The sequence below is a fragment of the Euprymna scolopes genome, chromosome 6 (genome assembly GCF_053919585.1).
Source record: "Euprymna scolopes isolate OS-2025 chromosome 6, ASM5391958v1, whole genome shotgun sequence".
Lineage (NCBI taxonomy): Eukaryota > Metazoa > Mollusca > Cephalopoda > Sepiida > Sepiolidae > Euprymna > Euprymna scolopes.
In genome coordinates, this window is record NC_136487.1 from 29170483 (window position 1) to 29192970 (window position 22488).

The 22488-nt window shown below is 37.0% G+C and overlaps 1 protein-coding gene and 1 pseudogene across 2 annotated transcripts in view; both read left to right on the forward strand.

The window, feature by feature from the left end:
* The window catches only part of LOC145277596 (uncharacterized), a 137417-nt gene extending 116112 nt beyond the window's left edge, over positions 1 to 21305 (forward strand). For both annotated transcript variants that reach the window (XM_080129111.1, XM_080129112.1), the window contains exon 2: positions 13705 to 21305. In XM_080129111.1, coding sequence (XP_079985237.1) covers positions 18977 to 19852 — 876 coding nt within the window. In that variant the 5' untranslated portion in view covers positions 13705 to 18976 and the 3' untranslated portion in view covers positions 19853 to 21305. The remainder of the gene's footprint in view (positions 1 to 13704) is intronic.
* On the forward strand, positions 21117 to 21242 carry LOC145278507 (U2 spliceosomal RNA; annotated as a pseudogene).
* Positions 21306 to 22488: the final 1183 nt, after the last annotated feature.

Below are 22488 nucleotides of genomic sequence, written 5' to 3' on the forward strand. Positions count from 1 at the left end.
TTGTTTTCATTGCAATATATTTTATTATTATTTTAAATTTCTTCCTGTTTTTTTCACTTTTACTTTCACTTTCGTTATCAAATGTAGTTTCAGTTTCGTTTTGCCGCGTATCTTTTGCTTATGTACTGTATAGTATTAATGAAAATACAGGGGGAACAAAAAGAAAGTATCATCGTATAGTTATGAGCGCTTTTAATTATTTATGTAATAGCAAGGTTACCCGACGTTGCCCGTCACTATGCCTAAGAAAATTAACGAATTATAGCAATCTCTCTCCCCCTATCTATCTATCTATCTATCTATCTATCTATCTATCTATCTATCTATCTATCTATCACCGCCCTTAGTAACTTTATTTTCCGTACAACCTCGTTTGCTAACTGCTTCCTCACATTCATCAGCAGCCGATTGTAATGCATGTTCAAAAAACAGCACTGAAACTACAGCAAACAGTCAATCTACTACTGATGAGGGTAAGGAAGCAGTTGGCAGACCGTGTTGCCCGGAAAATAAAGTTACTAATGACGCGGATAGATAGATAAATAGATAGATAGATAGGTGCTGTAGTTTCAGTGTTGTTTTTCGAACATTTTTTTCTAACTCTATGACCTTATGCCCTATTTGGTCTCTGGTAACTCTTAGCGAACGAACACAAGAGTATTTTCTTTTTATCATAAGCAACTGAGAGTCATACTCTTTCGAAATAATTAAGGTTTACTATCTTATCTTTTGTAGTTTCTGAGTGTTAGTTGCACGCACTGACCACAAACGGAAATATGTATTTACTAATATAATAGAAATAGATAGTGGAAGCGGGGCTGAAAAAAAGTTCCAATAATGGCCAGACAACCACAAGGACAAAACTAATATATCAGGTGAAAAAAAAAAAAATCACGTGACATAATTCTGTTTATCCTTGAAGAAAGAATTTCATTCTGAAAAAGGTACTGGTACACTTATTGAACCGTGTTGAAATAATAAAGTTATTATTAAAAAAGCTATTCTTAAGATGGAGAGAAGAGGGTGTTTTGTAACTATTCTGTACTTTCACCGAACAATTGAATTAAAAAATATCGTAAAATTTAAATTTAACTTGAAAATACTATTATATATATATAGTAATGATTTCCACAACCAAGCAACTTCGCAGCCCACAAGAGCCATGGTATCCAACGAACCGGAAGTCCAAGACTCGAGTTTTGTCCCCAAGAGTCCAAATGAGGGCTAAACTTGAGTTTTGTATTTCCGGCTTGGTGGCTGTCATGGCTCTTGTGGGCTGCGACGTTGTTTGGATGTGGAAATTATTATATAATATCTCACATTCTGAATATATATATATATATATATATATATATATATATATTATTCTTTAATTGGAATTAATTTTTGAGATGAGCATTATATATATATATATATATATATATATATATATATATAAATTGAGCTTTCTTTGTCTGTCTGGGATCGTCTTATAAGTATTGATACTAATATTTATTTCGACTTTATATTTACAGAATTATACAACCTGTATTCTTATTGCACTTTATTATTTCATATATATATATATATATATATATATATATATATATATATATATATATATATATATATATATATATATGTGTGTGTGTGTGTGTGTTAAGCATTAAACATTTTTTGCTACATATTTGCAGATATGTTTCGGATAAAACTGTAAATCCGTAAATGTGTAACCCAAAATATTTGTATAAATAATGGTTTTGTGCGTAATAAACGATTTATTTTATATTGAGCACTTTTACATAAATACAGTAAGGATCTCCTTGATTTTACTCCGTGGATTTAAATTTCCATGATTGCACACACACGCACACGCACGCACACGCACGCACAGACGTACACACACACACACACACACACACACACACACACACACACACACACACACACACACACGCACACATATATATATCTAAAGGCTGTAAGTCTATATTTAACCACAGACTTACGTGAACGTTTTAAAAATGAAAGTGTTGTCAATACAATTTCTAATGGTCAGAATTCGATACAATGAATGCATTTGGGTATGTTTTTGATGGATCTCTAATATATATTATACATTTGTACAAAAATCGGACATTTGCGTTCAAGTGCTGTAAACCCGTTTTTACTCACTTTGCGTTAAAGTAAATTAAACTAAATGTAGCCCACATTTAAACCCTTGACGCTTAGCAGCCGTATTCCAAAATTCATTCGTAAATGTATTCTTTTCGGTTTCTTATTTCCTTTTATCCCCATTAATAATTCATTTTGTTTGACCCAGTTCCCCTCCCACTTTCGTCACGAATAGCAAACGACAGTCGGGCGAATCAGATCACTTGTACTCCAACAATCAGTATCGATTTTCTTGCTCAACTGATGCCCGGGACTAATCGATAAATCTAGAATCACGGACTGAAGCTGACCTGCACGGAATTTTCAGGGTGCAAGGGGACTGATTATGTAGGCGATGATTTTTTTTTTAGAGGCGACCAACATTAAATTAACAACTCTATTTTCTTTAATTGCAGATTTGAAAACTGTAGGTTATTTTGAGTTCAGCTTGGTTTGGCAATTCACCACGAAGAAACTGATACCTAAGCAGCATTTTCAAATTGTGCAAATTTATTTTATTTATATTTTATGAATGAATAATTTCACGAAATGTATTATCGATTCGCCACCTCATTCTTGTGATTAAGTAATTTAATCGTCCGTACGATGGTACCCCTATCAAATTATTTACTTTGGGGATATGTAAAGACCTATGTCTACATTGATAAACCAGACACAACAGGCCTGTTGCAAGACAACATTCAACGCGTTATTGCCGAAATACAACCTGATTTTATATGTATAGTTTATGAACACCTCTAGATTACGCCATATACGCGTGAGTCGCAGAGCCATATGCCTGAAATTGTATTTAATTTCTAAATGCCAAAAAACAATCTTGGGAATAAACCACATATTTATGAAATAAAAATATTTTATGTTATTTATATTAATTTCAAGTTCATCGCCCTAAAATAAGACACCCTATATATATATATATATATATATATATATATATATATATATATATATATATATATATATATATATAAATCACTATATATATATATATATATATATAGTGATTTATATAAAATATATATGGCGATTAAGCTACACTGAATATTCGGCGTTTCATCCACTCTAGGATTCCTCAGGCTTATGCGTCTATGTATGCACAACAACGAGTATATTACTGCATCCGGTCAGTTGGAAAAAGACCTATGAGGAATCCTAGAGTGGATGAAACGCCGAATATTCAGTGTAGCTTAATCGCCATATATATTTTATAAATCACTAACTAGCTCTACCTACGTATTGAGCACTTTTGAAGTAAATACTTAAAGTTTACGCATAAATCTATACTTTCGTATAAATTTATGTGAGTAAATGAAGTAGTTATATATATATATATATATATATATATATATATATATATATATATATATATATATATACACAATGGTTTAAAGTTTGGTTTCCTAGATGTAGATCCACTGAAACCTCTGTGTTTATTAAAGAGTGTTCAATAGACGACTAAGAAGATATATATATATATATAATATTTTTATTATGCAAACATTATTGGTTACATATGTACATATATGTTTCAGTTGAATCTTAATTAAGAGAGACCCACCTCATCACCCCCCCCCCCCAAAAAAAAAAGAAGCGACACCCGCCGTCGTTTCTTTTTTTGGTCTGATGAGGTGGGTATCTTTAAATTGAGATTCCACTGAAACATGTATGCACATATGTAACCAATAATATTTATATATTTATATATCTACATATATATATATATATATATATATATGTATATTGCAAATATATGTGTAACTATATATATATATATATATATATATATATATATATAGTTACACATATATTTGCAATTAAGTACGTTTTATGACGTTAATTATGTGTATATCTACATGTATATATATATGTGTATACATATTTGTGCGTAAAAGTAATTTCTTAAACTAATAGACGGCTTATCAACATTTTTTGACTATGTATCATAGGCAACAAGATGAGTAACAGAGGCGCATTTTTAGTAAATGTCAACATTTAGAGGCACATAAGTATAATTCTTCTTTTTCGATTAAGAAATGAACGAATCATTATAAATTTTGGCATATATATTCTCGGTAACCCGGTTTGTAGCGTAAATTATTTACCTTTTTTTTGTTGTTGTTTTAGATTTTACTATTTATCACACGCCCAAAAGCTTTTAAAATAAATTATATACGAAAAACATTTAATAGAAAAAACAGGTGCATCAAATTTAGAGGCATATTAAGCAATATATTTTTTCAAAGAATAATATGTACGCATGCGCCTCAAAAATATGCACGCGCTTTGTAAAAGCCTAAACAATTGGAATTATCATTATAAGTTATGGAATACTAGCAGGCCGCCCAGCATTTCCCGCTCGTAAAATACGCTTAAATATGATATTTTGATAATGCAAATTTCGTATTTATTATCATACTAGCATTTCAGCCCGGTGTTGCCCGGGCGTTTGGAGGTTTATGTTGAGCAAAAAAAAAAAAAAAAAAGAAAAAAAAAAGAAGCGGTAGATTTTTTAAAACTTTGACCCCTATTATGACCCGTAACATTTATTGTTTTGGGCTCAAATCAAGTTATTAAGTTACATACATGTCCAAGGAACCTATATCTAAAATTTCAAGTGTTTAGACCCCAAATTGTCGGAAGAGTTTGGTAGAGTTCTCAAACATCAAATCGTTGAAGTTTGACCCCTTAACAGCCAAATTTCTGACCGAAAACCGACCACATAGATTTTCCCAAATCTCAGTACCCTGTATATCGAATTTCGAGTCTATGGACTGAAAATTGACAGAGTTATTGCGTAGGGAAATGTACACAGATACACACACAAACACATAGACACACACAGACACGTTCATTTATATATATATATATATATATATATATATATATACATATATATATATATGTATATATATATATGTATATAGATAGATTATATTGGACCCAATATATAGTAATGATTTAAAAAGTTAAAAAAAAGGAGACTCATACGCCATAATTAATGTTGCCCTTAAATTTGCATTTCATAAAATAGTCTAGTTGCTGTTACTTATTTCTATAAGTCGCACGCGGAAGGCCGGAGAGTTCATAGGCCGAAATGTTGTAAAAACAGCAACAGTAAAATCCGGCCGAAAAAAATGTGAACAAAGTGTTAAACAGTGATGTTGTTTTATAAAAGTATATAAGCTATCTAAAATTTCTCTTTTTCATCCTAAAAATAATGGGGCTAATATTCCGTTTAAAATATTATGTTCTTAAATTCCACCAAGCTCATTCGTTATTGGTTGTCAAGATTAGCCGTGTTCAACGGGAGATAACTCAAATCGATTAAGCTTACTAGATGCATTGGTAATTAAGTTTGTTTGTAAATTGTGGAATTTGAAATTCCACAATTTACACGGTTTTATTATCTCACAAAATAAAGAAATAAAAATAAGTGAAATTATTACATTTCAATTTTTGTAATAAATTCTTATTTTATTTTCCGTGGAGCTAAGCATAAAAGTTTTAGTGTATCTTTCATAATATACAAAGCTCTACTCATTCACCGACAACTGTTGGAGCAAATAACTGAAAAATTTATATACCTAATAGATTATAATATTTTATCATGTCACAAGATATGTGTATTCACATGAACTATGACATTTTATATATGTACTAAACTTTCTGAAAAGTGGTAACTTATTTTCGGGACATAATAATTTTCACTATTTTTATGAGCCTTAAATAGATTAAAACCAATGCATGAGGATATTAAACCTTATGTATGTAATACTTCCAATTTTGTATGTATGTATGTAATATGTATGTATGTATGTATGTATGTAATATGCATGTATGTATGTATGTAATACTTCCAATTTTGTATGTATGTATGTAATATGTATGTATGTATGTAATATGTATGTATGTATGTATGTAATACTTCCAATTTTGATCAAAACCCATTGTGTATGTATGTATGTAATGTGTATATATGTATGTATGTATGTACTTGATTTAATAACTTGATTTGAGCCCAAAATATGTCAGGTCATGTCATATGCTACTGGTACCATGTAACCCAGTACTACCTGCCTCATGGTCGGGTCACCGGCGACTAAACTGGTTCCTCTACCAGACTTGTTTGGTGAGGAGGGTGGCTAGTCTCCCTGAAGGATTAAAAACAAGACCTTCCAAAAGGCGAATGAACTCTTTTTCTGGGTCAACGGCCAACTAGCACTGTGTATATTTGTGTGTGTGTATATGTGTATTGGGGTAGAGAGGGCTCCCGTAAGCCGTGGTGAAGGCAACCTTTTTAGGAGAAGCAAATCTCTGATTTAAAAAACCATAAAGCGGAAGACCAGTACCCGCATTAAGCTGATCTGCAGTTTAATTTGTTGCTGGCTATCTTGCTCTTGCTTGTTGCTGGACCTCAACATTTTAAACCGAGAGAGAGACTTAGCTGTCGTACAAAGCTAAGACTCTGTAACATCATATTTGTATAGATACTCCCTCAGACATTTGGGCTCATGGATTTTAAATGTCTGAGGGAGTGGCACTCGTCTGACAAGACGTTGCAATCATCATGCATGTATGTATGTAATGTGTATATATCTATGTATTTATGCATGTATGTAATACTTCCAATTTTGATCAAAACCCATTAAATTATTAAGATTCTGGAAAATATCTAAAATATAAGAATTAATCCGAAAAGCTCTTGAAATTAAGGGTGTAATGTTTAATTGGTGACTTATGACTGTGGATCAAATTTAATGCAAATTTTATTTGAAATTCTAAATAGAAGGTTGTGTCGATATTATATCCATTAAAACCTTTAAAATTCTCCAAAGGAAATGAAATTTGTAGAATATTTATGAGTTAGTTTCTAATGCTGTTCAAATTTCACACAAATAGGATGTATCTTAATTTTCACGAAGGATTATCACCTTCTTTACCTTCTTTTTCCAAAACTAAATTAAAGTAAATATAGTTCACATTATTTCCCCTTTACGCCTAGCAACTATGTTCCAGAATACATGGTCCTTGATATGACCTTAAACTATATCCGATGGTGAGGCCCCAGCTTGTGGGCTTTGGGGAGTGTGAAGCCACCCTTTAATTGCCATTGCTCTCAGATCCACTCTAACCGGGAGTGGTAGTACCTATTAAGGTCCCAATTATGGGTTAAATAGAAACCGACTTGAAAAAAATATATATTCTATTAAATTTTTCTTCAAAATAACTGGATTCGACATTAAATAACCTTAAATGAGTTGATAAGCCAACTAACCAACCAACCAACCAACCAACCAACCAACCAACCAGAATTCATAATTAGTTTAGGAGTGAATCCTTCACGATATTATTGAGAAAGCACGAGTGACAACCGTTATTCTGCTGCGTTTCTGAATGTTTGAGATGAGGATTGGTTAATCGTTTTATTTTAATTTTTCGGACTACCCATGGCGTAGACGTTAGTAAATATTCAATTGTAAAAGTGACATTTTTTCGAAGGTTTAAGATTCAATCCGCAGTGTGGGCGACCAAAAATAGAATAACCAATTATCTAAGACTTCTGATGGAAACGATGGCAAGCTATCCCCGTGAATTTAATAAAGGGTCCGTTCGAAATTCTGTGCAAATTCATGAGTTTGAGAGAAAAATTCCCGAGTCCGCAAAGATATATCTGAAGAAGATTGAAGGTTATATCGATCGAAACGTTGTGAAAATGGTACTGAAAATAAGAACAGTTGTTCGAAAAAACAAAAAACAAAAAAAAAAACAAATACGAAAAAGATCAGAGCTTATATCGATTGAAACGTTATGAAAATGACACTCATGTTGAGAACTGTTGTCTGAAGAATCCAAATAATACGCTATGCTGCTGCTGTTTTTTTTAAAATCTATTTAATTTTTATATATCGAGTGTTAGAATTTATCTTATGTTTGGTTCAATGAGCGTTAATTCGCTGAAATGCGATTGTACTTGCGTAAGCCAAGTTAAGTGTCTTTCTGAAAACTAATGATAAAACTCTACCTTTGATCTCTTTTGAAAAAATATCGGTTTAAGTAAATTTTATAATTTATCAACTTCACAACCAGGGAGGTGACGATAGCTAAGTGTTTAACAACATAGCCTAGAAAGCTGAGTATGCTAGGTTCGAATCCAGTGCGTTTCACAGAAAAGACTTTCACTTAAAGACGTTGGCAACTTTCACTTAAAGACGTTGGCAACTTTCACGTGGTCCCTCCCGTAGGTACTTGATGTTTTCCAGAAAAAAAAATCTTACTAAAAAGATACCGGGGAAACGAATGCCAACGATAATCATTTGATTCATTCTAAATGAATGAACGAAAGGTGCTCAAAAACAACTTTATTATTATCTTCTCTTTGTTCAAGTGATTTCGAATATAAGTTCCCTATCTCAAGTTAGACCAGATTACGCACTAACATTCTCATGTAAGTTCTATGAGTCTTACTACTTCTGTGCTGGCTGATGACAGATTGGGTGTGAATGCTTTGTTTGTGATACCATAACTAGAAGATTGGAGTACAATACAGGAGTAACGGGTTCCTATTGTACGGCTTTGTTTTTCAACAGAAACCCTGTTCCTAGATGTATTATTTTCACGTCGGTAAGAAACTCTATCTAACCATTGTATGGTAACACTAGGTATGTTGACAGGTTATATACATTGAATTATTGCGCATATAAGTTGTTTATGACACTAGAAATCCATCTGATCGACCCATATCTTAATGTACGGCTCATGACTGCTAACTGAAATTGCACTTTCGGTAACCGACCCTCGACTGCAAAATTACTAGTTCCAGATTTTTGCAGGCAGCTTTTTGAAATGGTTAATTATCTAAGTACTGACTAAGCTCAACTTTACTTGTAAACGTGCGTAATGCTGCATGTTTAGTGTAATGCATGTGAACTACAGGCCTGCAATGGGAGAAATATTTAGCTATATAGAACTACCAAAATTTGATTTCATTATTTGGAAAAGTTTAGATGGATATTCAGGCTGAGAAATCAAAGCAGATGAAATCCTAGAAATTTAATGCTCACGTCAGATATGAGAACTTTTGGTCAATAGGTTGTTATGTTCACTGATAAAACATTAATTTTCGAGTATTTTCGTCTACAGAAAATAATGTAGTTCAGCAGAACGAACAGAGTTCAGTGGTTTTCCTGTTTTGCATGTCTTTCAATTATAGGAGTAACCGAGTGTCATCGTAACCTTGAAATAAAACATTGTTGTTTGTTTTAAACTTGGGTTGGAATCTTATTGGAAAAGGAAAACCTTTTGTCATAGCATTGAACACCAAGCTCACTGTTAAAATCAAGCACCGAATTCGGGCGGAGACAAGGAAGGGACAATCACGACAAACAGACGCAAGTTCAAACACTAAACTTTAGCGAAATGACGAAAACGGGTATCGTAATGTAATCATAGTTACGACAATATTATAATAAATGTACATTGATAATGGATAACCATCCGACCAATATCTATATATATCCGTTTCGTCATATAAAAGATTGTGAGTAAAATCTTGCAATTTTGTAGTCCTGCGTCGAGAAGGGCTAAAATGACTACCTAATTATATTCGATCGCGTTTGTTATGTAAAGAATTTAAATTCCCCACTGTCTATATTTCGTTCCACAATCAAAACATCGATCTAAAAACAACATTGTTATTTCATCACCATAATCGTAAAAAATTAGTCTACATAACGTTTAAAAGTTATGGTATTTTGGGAGTTTGTATGTTCAAACGCAAATATAAACACGCGATTGGTTAACAGAAGAAAAAAGAATTTGCAGAGTGAACATTTCTAGTATAGTAGTTTTTGTGATGTCTATACCCGAGTTCAAATCTCACGGAAGTCGAAAGGATTTTTGTTTAGACTGGATACGTGTTTTATAAATCCAAAAAAATTGAACATAATAAACAAGAATATTACATAAATACTTTTTAAAAATACTGTGATATTTTTTTCATAGTAAACAAACAACAAAAAACATAGTCATAAAAGCTATTCAGCATCACCTCAAAAGAAATTAATTTTACATAAAATCTTAATTTCTAATGTTTTTTTGTGCCAAAAAACAATGCGTAAATGCATTCATCATAGTTACCTACTCCCACGTGCAACTACTAAACTTCACAAATGTTTTCCTCGAACTTTCTATAAAGAGGTAGAAGCTAGATAAAGTTGAAAATTCACATACCAGCTTATGTGCCAACATCGCTCAATTAACGAGTATAGACTCATCCAAGACGCTGCTAGACTTTCTCTGCTCTATTGTTGTTTTCATGGAAGGTGCTCGACTGAACTTCAAACTATGGTATCCCCATGAAAAGCTCACAATAAAAACGAATCGAGCTACAAACACAGACAATAGTTTCTCATCGTCTGTCTGCTTACCAAAAACTAAACTAAACGTCAATGAGCTAGAACAGCCTGTCAGTTTAGCCCAATACCGCCGTAATGCTTCCCAGTTGACTAAAACGTAATCAATATGAAGTCCAATGTAAATAAATTTTTGTTGAGCAGTCTTTTAAAATAAGCATTCTCCTCAATCATCATCATCATCATCATCATCATCATCATCATCATCATCATCACCATCATCATCACCATCATCATCACCATCATCACCATCATCATCACCATCATCATCATCATCATCATCATCATCATCATCATCATCATCAATCGTCACGGGGTTGTCTCAATGTCCCACTGGCATTCACTTAGCCTTATCCTCGAACGGTGTTTGGGCCTTAATAAGTTGTACCTCCTTAACAGAAAAATATGTCTAATTTTGTTATGAATTGAAACTCCCTATTTTAATATGAATTTATTTTTGATATATGATTTATACAATTAATGAATATGAGAAAAAAGAATAATGCATGGACTTTTATTTAAAACTAGCACGAGTGCCCGGCGTTGCCCGGGTGTTTGGAGGTGTATGTTGAGCAAAAAAAACAAACAAACAAAAAAACAAGCAAACAAAAAAAAAAACCGGTCAATTTTTTTAAAATTTGACCCCTATTATGACTCCTCACCATTTATTGTTTTGGGTTCAAATCAAGTTATTAAGTTACATACATGTCAAAGGAACCTATATCTAAAATTTCAAGTGTTTAGACTCAATATTGTCGGAGGAGTTTAATTGAGTTCTCAAAGGTCAAATCGTTGAACTTTGACCCCTTAACAGCCAAATTTCTGGCCGAAAACCGACCACGTAGATTTTCCCAAATCTCAGTACCCTGTATATCGAATTTCGAGTCTGTAGACTAAAAATTGACAGAGTTATTGCATAGGGAAATGTACACACACAGACACACAGACAGACGCACAGACACGTTCACTTTTATAGATATATAGATAGACAGACTAATAGATTAAACAAAAATATACACGTATACATAAATATATATGGAAACAATTTTTTTGTTTACTGTAAATATTTTACGCAAATATTATGCAAGTATAAATAATGTAAAATATCTGCTTGAATATAATTACACGTAATAGTTTACTCTAGATGATCATTACATAAGAAAGCCGAAAAAAACTAATAGGGAATTAATTTCTTTTTTTTTTTTACACAGGCATCACCACATTATCAAGGCCAAGAGGCCACTCGAGGATAAGGGTTAAAAGAGTGTACAGTAGAAATTGGACAATATCGTAATCATTAGTAATGAAAATTCGGTAAATTTGTTAACTTATATGGAACGGCTCATCAAGAACTTATTTACGTTAGACTTGAAGACAACCATATTGTAATCAGCCGGAAAGCAGAAAAACGGAAGACAATTCCACAGGCGTGCAGTTCTAAGAAAGAAGCTTTGTTCATGGAATCTACGTTTAGGTTTAGACACAGATAAAGAATGGGGGGAATTATTGATAGTGTTTTCAGCTAGACGAGTGTTTCTTGTGAAAGTTTGGCGAGGGGGACCATAGACTGAAGCTCAGTCGAACACTTTCCATGAAAATAACGATACATCAGAGACAAACTCGCGACATCTCTTCTGTGAGATAGAGGTTGCAGGGAAGAGGAAAGGACATCTCCTACGAGGCTACGAAGTCTATTTTGAACTCTCTGAAGGCAGGACAAGTCCTTTCTAGTAGCTCCTGCCCAGATGTGGCAACAGTATTCCATCCTTGGACGTACCTGGCTCTTATATAGATAGAGAATTGCATTAGCAGTGAGATATCTACTGGATCGATAGAAAGATCCCACCATTTTTCCAGCAGCCTTGGCAACAGATTTAATGTACATGTTCCATTTAAGTAAGATCAGGAGTAATGGTCAAGCCCAGAAGCTTGTCAAAACTTGAGGCCTCCTGAAGACGAGAGCCATTCATTTCAATTGATGCCAGATGTGAATCAGAATGTTGATGATGTAAAGAGAGAAGCTTGGTTTTAGATGCATAAAAAGTAACCAGCCACTCCTTTCCCCATTGTACCACATACTCAAGATCAGAGGAGAGAGAATCGGAGAGAACTTGGTCGTTTACTGTCTTAGATGTGCTACCATAAATGGTAGTGTCATCAGCATAAATGTCTACAAATGATGTTAGGAATGTTTAAAAGAATATGCAAATTAGCTAGATCTTTTGCTAGTGAATGCATTTCCACAACCCATATATAAGACATTGTATTTTCTTTTTAAATAAATAGAAAAGAAGGTTTTTAATATGAATATCAATACACACAAAAGAAAAAAACGAATTTATAGGTGTATATAAGTTAGATTCAATATAGGAGCCTTTATTTGACACCAAACTGATTTCACAAGAAACTATCGTGGTATGGTGACGTATTCATCGTTCAAGTTCTTTTAAATTTCTTGGTTTGGTTAAGTAAACTTCTTTTTCTTTTTCTTACATGGGACTCACCACTTATCAAGGCCCGGGGGCCACTCGAGGATAAGGGTTATTACGTGTACAGTAATCAATGGGATAGTATCGTAGTAATCGTTAGTAATGGAGATTTGATAAATTGGATTACTTAAGGGGGCGGTTTATCAGGAATTTGTTTATGTTGGACTTGAAAACATCCAAGTTCTAGTCAGTTCTAAGAAAGAAGCTTTGTTCATGATTTAGGCACATATAAAGAGTGGGCAAAATTATTAACCGTGATTTCAGCTAGATTAGTGTTTTTCGTGAAAGATTGGCGAGGAGGTACCAGAAATTGGAGATCAGACGAGCACTTGTCATGGAATTAACGATAAAACAAAGACAGACTTGCAACATCTCTTCTATGGGAGAGAGGTTGCAGGGAAGAGAAAAGGGCATTCCCCACTAAGCCACGAAGTCTATTTTGTACTATGTCGAGGCAGGATAGGCTGTTTTTAGTAGCCCCTGTCCAGATGTGGCAGCAGTATTCCATCCTTGGATGTTCTTGGCTTTTATATAGATAGAGAATTGCATCAGCAGCGAGGTATCTGCTGGAGCGGTAGAAGGATCCCACTCTTTTTCCAGCGACCTTGGCAACAGATTTAATGTACCTGTTCCATTTTTTGCTCTTTCAGCCAACCCAGAGAAAGAAGTTGCTGGGCGTTAAGTCAGAACCTTTAGCCGGCCATTCCTGTGAACCACGACGACTCGTCCATTTTCCAGGGAATTGGATATTAAGCCGTTCGTGTACAACAATAGCAAAGTGTGAAGTCCCTCACTATATTGAGAGATGAAATTTGTCAATTCATGAGGCAATATTGAAGTTAATTCTTATACAAGATGAAGTTCCTCCACAAGTGTATGTATTTTAAAATAGGGACGTAATTTTCAATCACTCTGTGTATTCAATGCAATAAAGAAAAAAATAAATAAGGAAAGATAGAATGATAGAAGCAAGACACAAAGAAATATAAAAGGAATAAAATAGCGAGTTAAGAAATAAAGAATGAAACAAATAAGGATTTGTGTAAAGAAAAAAAAGAAACGAAAAAGAAAGAAAAGGAACAAAAGGATGGAAGAAAAGAAAGAAGTAAAGTAGTTGAGCAGAAGCTTAATTCTCACGTGGCGAATAACAAACAGGGTCCAGAACAGAAACGTGTCCTCAATCCTTAACATTATCAATGGATCTGAAGTAATTTCGTCAGCATCTGACAAAGCAAAACTCTTTGCCAAGAACTTTGTGGCAATTTCTCCCCTTTGCGATCAGGGCTACCTACTCCACACCGTATTTCCTCCTTTAACCGAAAAAAAAAAAAAAAAAAAAAAAAACGCTATGCGACATATCTGCACGTTACCAAGCTTATCAAAAATCTTGATTCCAGTAAAGCAACTGGCCTCGACGTCATTTCAGTCATAGTGTTTAAAAAGCTTCAACCGGTACTATCTTCCATACTTACAAAGCTGTTTAAACGTTGCCTAAAGAAGAAATGCTTCCCAACACGCTGAAACCCTGGAAAACTTCATCAGTCTGCCCGTATTAAAAAATTCCGGAGATCGGACATCTCCCTCTCAGTACAGACCAATCAGTCTCCTGTGCATCATTAGTAAGTTGCTGGAATCTGTGATAAATAGAGAAGTGGTCAACTACGTCAGCAATAACATGCAATATGGTTTCCATTCTGCGAGATCTACAGCTCATGTACTAATTGTTATATCACACCGCATTAGTGAATCTCTTGAAAGGTGATTCGTTTCTAGAGCAATAGCTCTTGACATATCATTTGATAGAGTATGGCATACTTCACAAGATCATCAGGAATAGCTGGAAAAGTTTTCTCAATTATTACATCCTTTCTATCTGATAAACTCACGAGAGTAGCGAAATCAGATACTCATAATATTAACGTCAGCGTCGCTCAAGGTTCCATCCTATGCCCAACTCTCTTCCTGATCTTCATCAATGATCTCCGAAATTACATTCTTACATCATTTATAGACATTTGTGAAAACTACACTAGAATCTATGGCAACACTTCAAAAGCCAGCAATGACCAATATCTTTCTGATATATCTTCTCATCTTGAGAACGTGGTGCAATGAGGAAAAAAGTGACTGGTTAATTTTAATACATTATAAACCAAGCTTCTCTCCTTTCATCATAATCGCTCTGACCCCCATCATGCCCCAATTGAAATGAATGGCTCTCGCATTGGGGAAGCTCCATGTCTTAACAAGCTTCTAGAACTGAGCTTCACCCCTGATCTAAAATGGAACACATACATTCAATCTATTGCCAAGATCGCTACAAATGGTTGGATCACTTTACCACTCCAGTAAATATCTCACTTCCGATGTAATCCTTATCCGTATAAGAACCAGGTATGCCCTGAAATTAAGTACTGTTGCCACATCTGGGCAGGAGCTACTCGACTCGTGCTATTCAACCTGGATCGAGTTCACAATCGTCTTCGAAACCTAGTAGGTGATGCCATTTTCTCTTCTCTGCAACCTTTTTCCCACAGAAGAAACCTTGCGAGTCTATCTCTGCTTTATCGTTATTTATATGGCAAGTGCTCGATTGATCTCCAATCTATTCCATTTCCCCTGCCAAAATTTCACACAAAAAAAGAAAACACTCCACACGATTTCCCCCACTGTGTCTAAATCTAAACGCAGATTCCATGAACAAAACTTCTTTCAAAGAACTGCTCGCCTGTGGAATACTATTCCGCTGGCATGCTTCCGGGTTGAATACAATATAATAACCTATAAATCCAATACAAACAAGTTATTGATGATCTGTCCCGATAATCAAATTATACCCAATTTACAACATTAACGGTTACTACACTAGCACCTTACATTCATTAATATACATGTTTAAGTGGCCTTCGGGCCTTCATAAGTTGTGTCTCCCAAGTAAACGACACGAAAGTGAACAGAAAAGAGAGAAAGAAAAATTAAGAAGCGATGGAGGTACAAACAGAAAGGAATACGAAAATAAGAAAAGGTGTAATGAATAAAGAATAATACATGAATGAAAAAAAAATAATATATATAAAAAAATGGGATAGAAATCTAAAAGAAATAAGGAATAAGGGAAGTGTGAATAGCAAGCAAGAAGGAGAGAAAGAAAGAGAGGAAGAAAAGAAGGAACATGTAAACAAAGTTTGAAAGAAAGCAAAGTTAAAGAAGAGAAGAAATAAAGGAAGAACGTTTACAAAAGTTAACACTAATAAAAACATTAAAAAACCGAAAAGTAAAGCTAAAGTAAATAATTATACATAAAAAATACAAAATTAAACAAAGCGAAAAAGTAAAACAATTCAATAAAAAAGTATAAAATGTCGTACATAATTACACTACAGTGGAAAATGAACCTTGCGTTTAATTCCAATACTCGTAACTCTCGCTTCGCTTATTTTGTCTTTTGATCCTAACATGTTTCAAAAAAAGGGAGAAGAATTGTTATTTTATTTTTTTTTTAGGTTGGAGGCTATTTATCTAACACCTATCAGTCACTAGTTTTTAGTCGCGTGGAAACGACTATAAGTCACTCCGTCGATCAGTCGGTCGGTCGGTCTGTCGGTCTGTCGGTCTGTCGGTCGGTCTGTCGGTTAGTCTGTAACACTTTTGTGCTTGGCCTTTTTGGTTAAAATCAAAGGTCTGTTGTTAATAGATGCTGTTCTTAGCTTTTTAAGTTTTTCTTGGCCTACGGGCTGGGATCAAAATGTAGTATCTGTTCCGGCAGATACTGCAAGCTATGACTAGCAAAGACCAGATGTGGGGGCAACCCCACATGCCTGACCTTTAACCAGCTCCCATTTCCCACCTCTCGGGAGCTGGTCCCCTTTTTCCCTTCCCCCTCCCTTCACTCCTCACATTAAAAATCGGCCTTGTGCCTAATTTGCTCGGTGGGGGAGCAAATAAATACCATCTGTTCCGGCAGATACTGCAAGCAAAGACCATATGTGAGGGAAACCCCACATATAAGACCTTGGTCAATGTAGGGGCAACCCTTCATACCAATTGTCACTATCCAGCTCGCCTACTCCCCGGGGAGTCGGTCCCTATTTTCCCCTTCACTCCTCACTCAAAATCGGCCTTGTGCCTAATTTGCTCAGTGTGAGAGCAAATAAATACCAACCCCATATATAAGACCTTGGTCAATGTAGGAGAAACCCTTCATACCAATTGTCACTATCCAGCTCCCCTACTCCCCGGGGAGTTGGTCCCCATGTCTCCTTCACTCCTCGCATTAAAAATCGGCCTTGTGCCTAATTTGTTAGCAGCAGCTAGAGCAGAAACTAGCCCAGGCTACGGGGGAGGGTGATAGGGTTAGTCAGGAACTAGCTAAGCAGGACCTTCTACACGAGACTAGCGAGCGTTACGAAGGCCAAGTAGTTAGAGCTAGTCTTAGAAAGATAGGCAACGAAGCAGTCAATTCTGATGCAGACGTGCGCCGTGAGGGTTCTAGGCGTGGCTCGGACAAATACATTGTGAAAGTCAGACATCCGGATGGACGCACCCTGGAATCGACTCGGGAGATCTGCGAGAGGTTTCGAGAACATTTCGAGGAGCGTTTTACGCAGCAGCCCGATCTTCCGGTCCTTGAGTTTAGCGACTATTTGGCCGACTCTCCCCGCCTCGAGGCGGCTAGAGCGCCTAGTTGCGAGGGCCGGGTGACGGAGCGGGAGGTCTTTACTGCGCTGAAGCAGGTCAGCTGTGAGAGATCGCCAGGACTTGATAGTCTGCCATACGAACTGTACTTGAGGCTGTCGCCCATGTTTCTGCCTCTTCTGACGGGTATGTTCACCCATTGGTTTGCTTAGGGATCCATCCCAGGGCAGGTAACCAAGGGAGTGATCACATTGCTGAAGAAAGGTGACTGGCATGGAGGGGAAGAGTTAGACGGCTACAGGCCTATAACTCTGCTAAACACAGTGTTGAAGATTTTGGCCAAGGTCCTGTCGAATCGGCTGCAGGTTGTTATCGACGAGTTGGTTGAACCGGAACAGAAGTACGCTGTGAAGGGGAGATCGATTCAGAACAACTTGCACCTGATCCGCACGATCCTAGACGGGGGAATAGATGACGACACGGAAGCTGCGCTGATCAACTTAGATCAGCCCAAAGCTTTCGATAGGGTCGACCATCGTTTCCTGGCATCTGTCTTAGAGGCCGCCGGTTTTAAACCGGACTTTTGCAAGTGGATCTCCATAATGTATCGACAGCCCATGGCTGTCGTGCAAGTCAACGGAAAGCGCTCGAAACCCTTTCTCGGTCGGTTCGTCAGGGTTGTCCGCTGTCACCCCTGCTTTATGTCCTAGCTTTGGAGCCTCTGCTCCGCAAGCTGAGACATGGGGAGGCAAATTCGGCCCTGCGCGGAATGGCTCTGCCTGGCAGATCAGCTGCCAAGGTATCCGCGTTCGCCGATGATGTCACGGTCTTCGTGTCGGGTTTCAGAGACATTGAGGTCGTGTCGGAGGCACTCGCACAGTACGAAATAAACACGGGGGCCAAGATAAACCACAGCAAGTCGGTAGGACTGCGGTTGGGCGCCTGGAGTGGCAACTCAAACCTCCCGGCGCCCTTCAGCTGGACAGATGGCCCGGTCCGGATCCTTGGCGTGTGGTTCGGACCGGGTCTCCAGCTTGACAAGAATTGGTTGGAGGTACGGTCAAAGGTGGAGGCTGCAGTCAATTCGTGGCTTCCTAGGAAACTTTCCTTAAAGGGTAGAGCTGAGGCGTGCGCCACTTACGTCTTTCCTCTCATCCTTTACCGACTGGCCGTACTTCCCCTGCCTGCACAACACCTAAAAGCTCTTGTCGAACTCTTGTTCTCGCTCCTTTGGGACAGAGGAAGACACTGGGTGAGCAGACAGGTCTGTGTGAGAGAGGCTTGGGAATGCCGGACTTGAAGTGTCATCGAGATGCTGAGAGGCTGGCCTTCCTGAGCCACTATATGCAAGATGACCAACCGTGGCACCCCGTGGTTACTGCCGCCTTCCCCGACCTCGTTCTCGACCCTTCCATCGAGAGCCGTCGCAGGCCGCGGGGAGAATCTGCCTACATGAAAGAGTGCCGAGCCGCGCTAAAACGACTACCAAGGTCCAGTGACCTTGTGACTGCTACCCGTAGGGAACTCCACAGGGATCTAGTGAATGGGGCCGCCAACGACCCGCTATGTGCGCGTTTGGGGTGGCAGCAGAGTGAGATCCGCTGCACGTGGAGCTGGGTGCCAGGTTCGAGTCATCTGGACAATTCGGAGTTCTCTCTAACCTGGCGATTGGCCCCAAATACACTTCCACTCAACATACAATGCAGTTCCGGGTTTTTGGAGTCGCCTGATTGTACTCGTTGTGGGACAATGGCTGTAGAAACTACTGATCACGCTTTCTTCGATTGCCGCGAACTCCGCCAGTACTGGTCGTATGTCAGCGGAGTGACGGCTCGCATCGATCCTGAGCATCCTCGCCCAATTAGTGTATCCAATGTTGTGGACAACGTGAGGCCGCCGTGGGATCGGGAAAGACAAATAGTCTATGTTACGATCCTGGCCATGGCCAGAATGGTGATTTGGACGTCGCGTCTGCAAGGTTGCCGGGGGGTGTTGTCTTTTTCTGATCAAGATCTGATCGCTTTCTTTAAACACCAACTACGGGTGAAGATCAGATGTGATAGAAGAAGGCTGCATCGCGCGGCATTTGACAGAAGATGGATACATGTGGCAAGTCTGTGTGTACGAAGAGGAGCCAAATTTGAATACGTGTTCCCCGCCTAGGTGTGGAACGTGCAGTTCTGTAAAGTAAAATTAAACCAGTAGCCTCTCAGCTAGCTGAGTGTGTGTTCCATCCCTCCCCGATTAGGAAGCCTCCAAGATCCCCATCCCCTCTTACCTGCAATATTTGTTTTCACCCCTTCCTCTAAATTTTACCCATCTTGGAGAGAAAGAAATACAAACTAACCCCCATCCCTTACCCACAAAATTTTCTTTTCTCCATTCACCCTCATCTAGAGGTCATTCCCACCTAGAGACTGACCCGCAGAAGCGAGGTTCCTTTTACAAACCTAGTGGAACAGGCACTCTATCAACTAGACGGGGGTGGGAGGGTCCTACTAATCACCTTTTGTTTTTTCTTGCCCCGCCCTCGACACAAATGAATTATTGTACCATTTTATTGTTATCTTTTTTGTTTTTACACGTCAATAAAAAATGTTTTAAAAACTGGGAGTTAAGTAGGACGTCCCCCAATATGAAAGGGTGAATGCGGTATTATGGTGAAAGAAGATACTAGCTGGGAGAAACTTTTTATTCTATTAAGTTCTGGAGTGACAAGGATGACCAACGACCCCCACAATCCCCCCTTTTGAGTTGGCCAGTTTTTTGTTCATCGTTGATTTTGACTGTATTTTTAACATGAATAAAAGATTTAATATCTCAAAGTGTAGTATCTATTTCGGCAGATACTGCAAGCAAAGACCAGATGTGGGAGCAACCCCACATACCTGACCTTTAACCAGCTCCCATTTCCCACCTCTCGGGAGCTGGTCCCCTTTTCCCCTTCCCCCTCCCTTCACTCCTCACATTAAAAATTGGCCTTGCGCCTAATTTGCTCGGTGGGGGAGCAAATAAATACCTACTGCAAGCAAAGACCATATGTGAGGGCGACCCCACATATAAGACCTTGGTCAATGTAGGGGCAACCCTTCATACCAATTGTCGCTATCCAGCTCCCCTACTCCCCTACTCCCCGGGGAGCTGGTCCCCATTTCCTCTTCACTCCTCATGTAAAAAATCGGCTTTGTGCTTAATTTGCTCAGTGGGGGAGCAAATAAATACCCTGTTCCGGCAGATACTGCAAGCAAAGACCATATGTGGGGAAACCCCACATATAAGACCTTGGACAATGTAGGGGCAACCCTTCATACCAATTGTCACTATCCAGCTCCCCTACTCCCCGGGGAGTTGGCCCCCATTTCCCCTTCACTCCTCACATTAAAAATCCGCCTTGTGCCTAATTTGCTCGGTGGGGGAGCAAATAAATACCCCTTTCTTGGCCTTTTGGCCAAGATCAAAGTGTAGTATCCGTTCCAGCAGCTACTGCAAGAAAAGACAATATGTGGGGGCAGCCCCACATATAAGACCTTGGTCAATGTAGGGGCAACCCTTCATACTAATTGTCACTATCCAGCTCCCCTTTTCCCCGGAAAAACTTAAAAATCTAAGAACAGCATCTATTACCAACAGACCTTTGATCTTAACCAAAAAGCACAAAAGTGTTACGGACCGACCGACCGACCGACGGACTTATAGAGTCGCTTGCACGCGACTAAAAGCTGACATAAAAATTGTACATAAAAATATAAATTAAACCAGCAAAACGTTATTAAACAGACGAAAAGGGGGAATAATTTAATTTTAAATGCATAAACGCTAATACATGATTAAATTTCGAATTAATTAAAAAAATTTTTTTATACGTTTTAAATTGAATTATTTTTCCCGTTGTGTTTTCGCAATAACTTTTTATTACCTTACGTTTATTGTAAATGTTTTTCTTTATTTTATATTTAATATTTTTTTCTCCTCGTTTATTTATATATTTTATATTGTATTACTTTATTTATAATTTACTTTCTTTCTCTTTTCTTATCCTTTGTTCCATATCTTCCTTCGTTCCTTCCTTTCATTCATAATATTGAAAACAAAACGTGTATACAAGGAACGGAAGAAGAAAAGAATAAAAAAAGAACGAATATCAATAAAATTAAGGAACATAAGCCAACATCTATTTTTTTTTTATACATCTTTTAAATCTTTCTTTGTGTTACTGCTATGTATAGATCGGGTTCAGCTCAATCAATTTTTGAAGGGACAGTATCTATAACAGTCTCCCATTTCTTCGTCATTGCCTTATAATACGCTTATATTTTTAAACCGTTGTGGACAATGTAATCTTTGTCCTTCACCTCATCTCAAATTGATAAATACAATAAAACCATTGATACCATGACAGGTTTACAAAGGGAAGAGTAAGGTTTTAATAACAATAATGACAACACGCAAAACCCAAAATGAACAATGGGAAAGCAAAGACGCGCACAAGTAAAGAATAGGATGAATAAGAGAAGAGGAGACCAGAAAAAAGGGAAATAAGCGATATGGTTTTACGACAGAGATATTAAAACAACACCATAAACTAAGAATGAACAAAGAAAATGTTAACAACAACAACAACAATAATATTAATAATAATATTAATAATAATAATAATAACAATGGTAGTAATAATAATAATAACAATACTACTACTACTAATAATAAAATAATAGTAATTATAATAACAGTAATAATAATAACAGTAATAACAACAACAATAATAATAACAATAATAATAACAATACTAATCATAATAA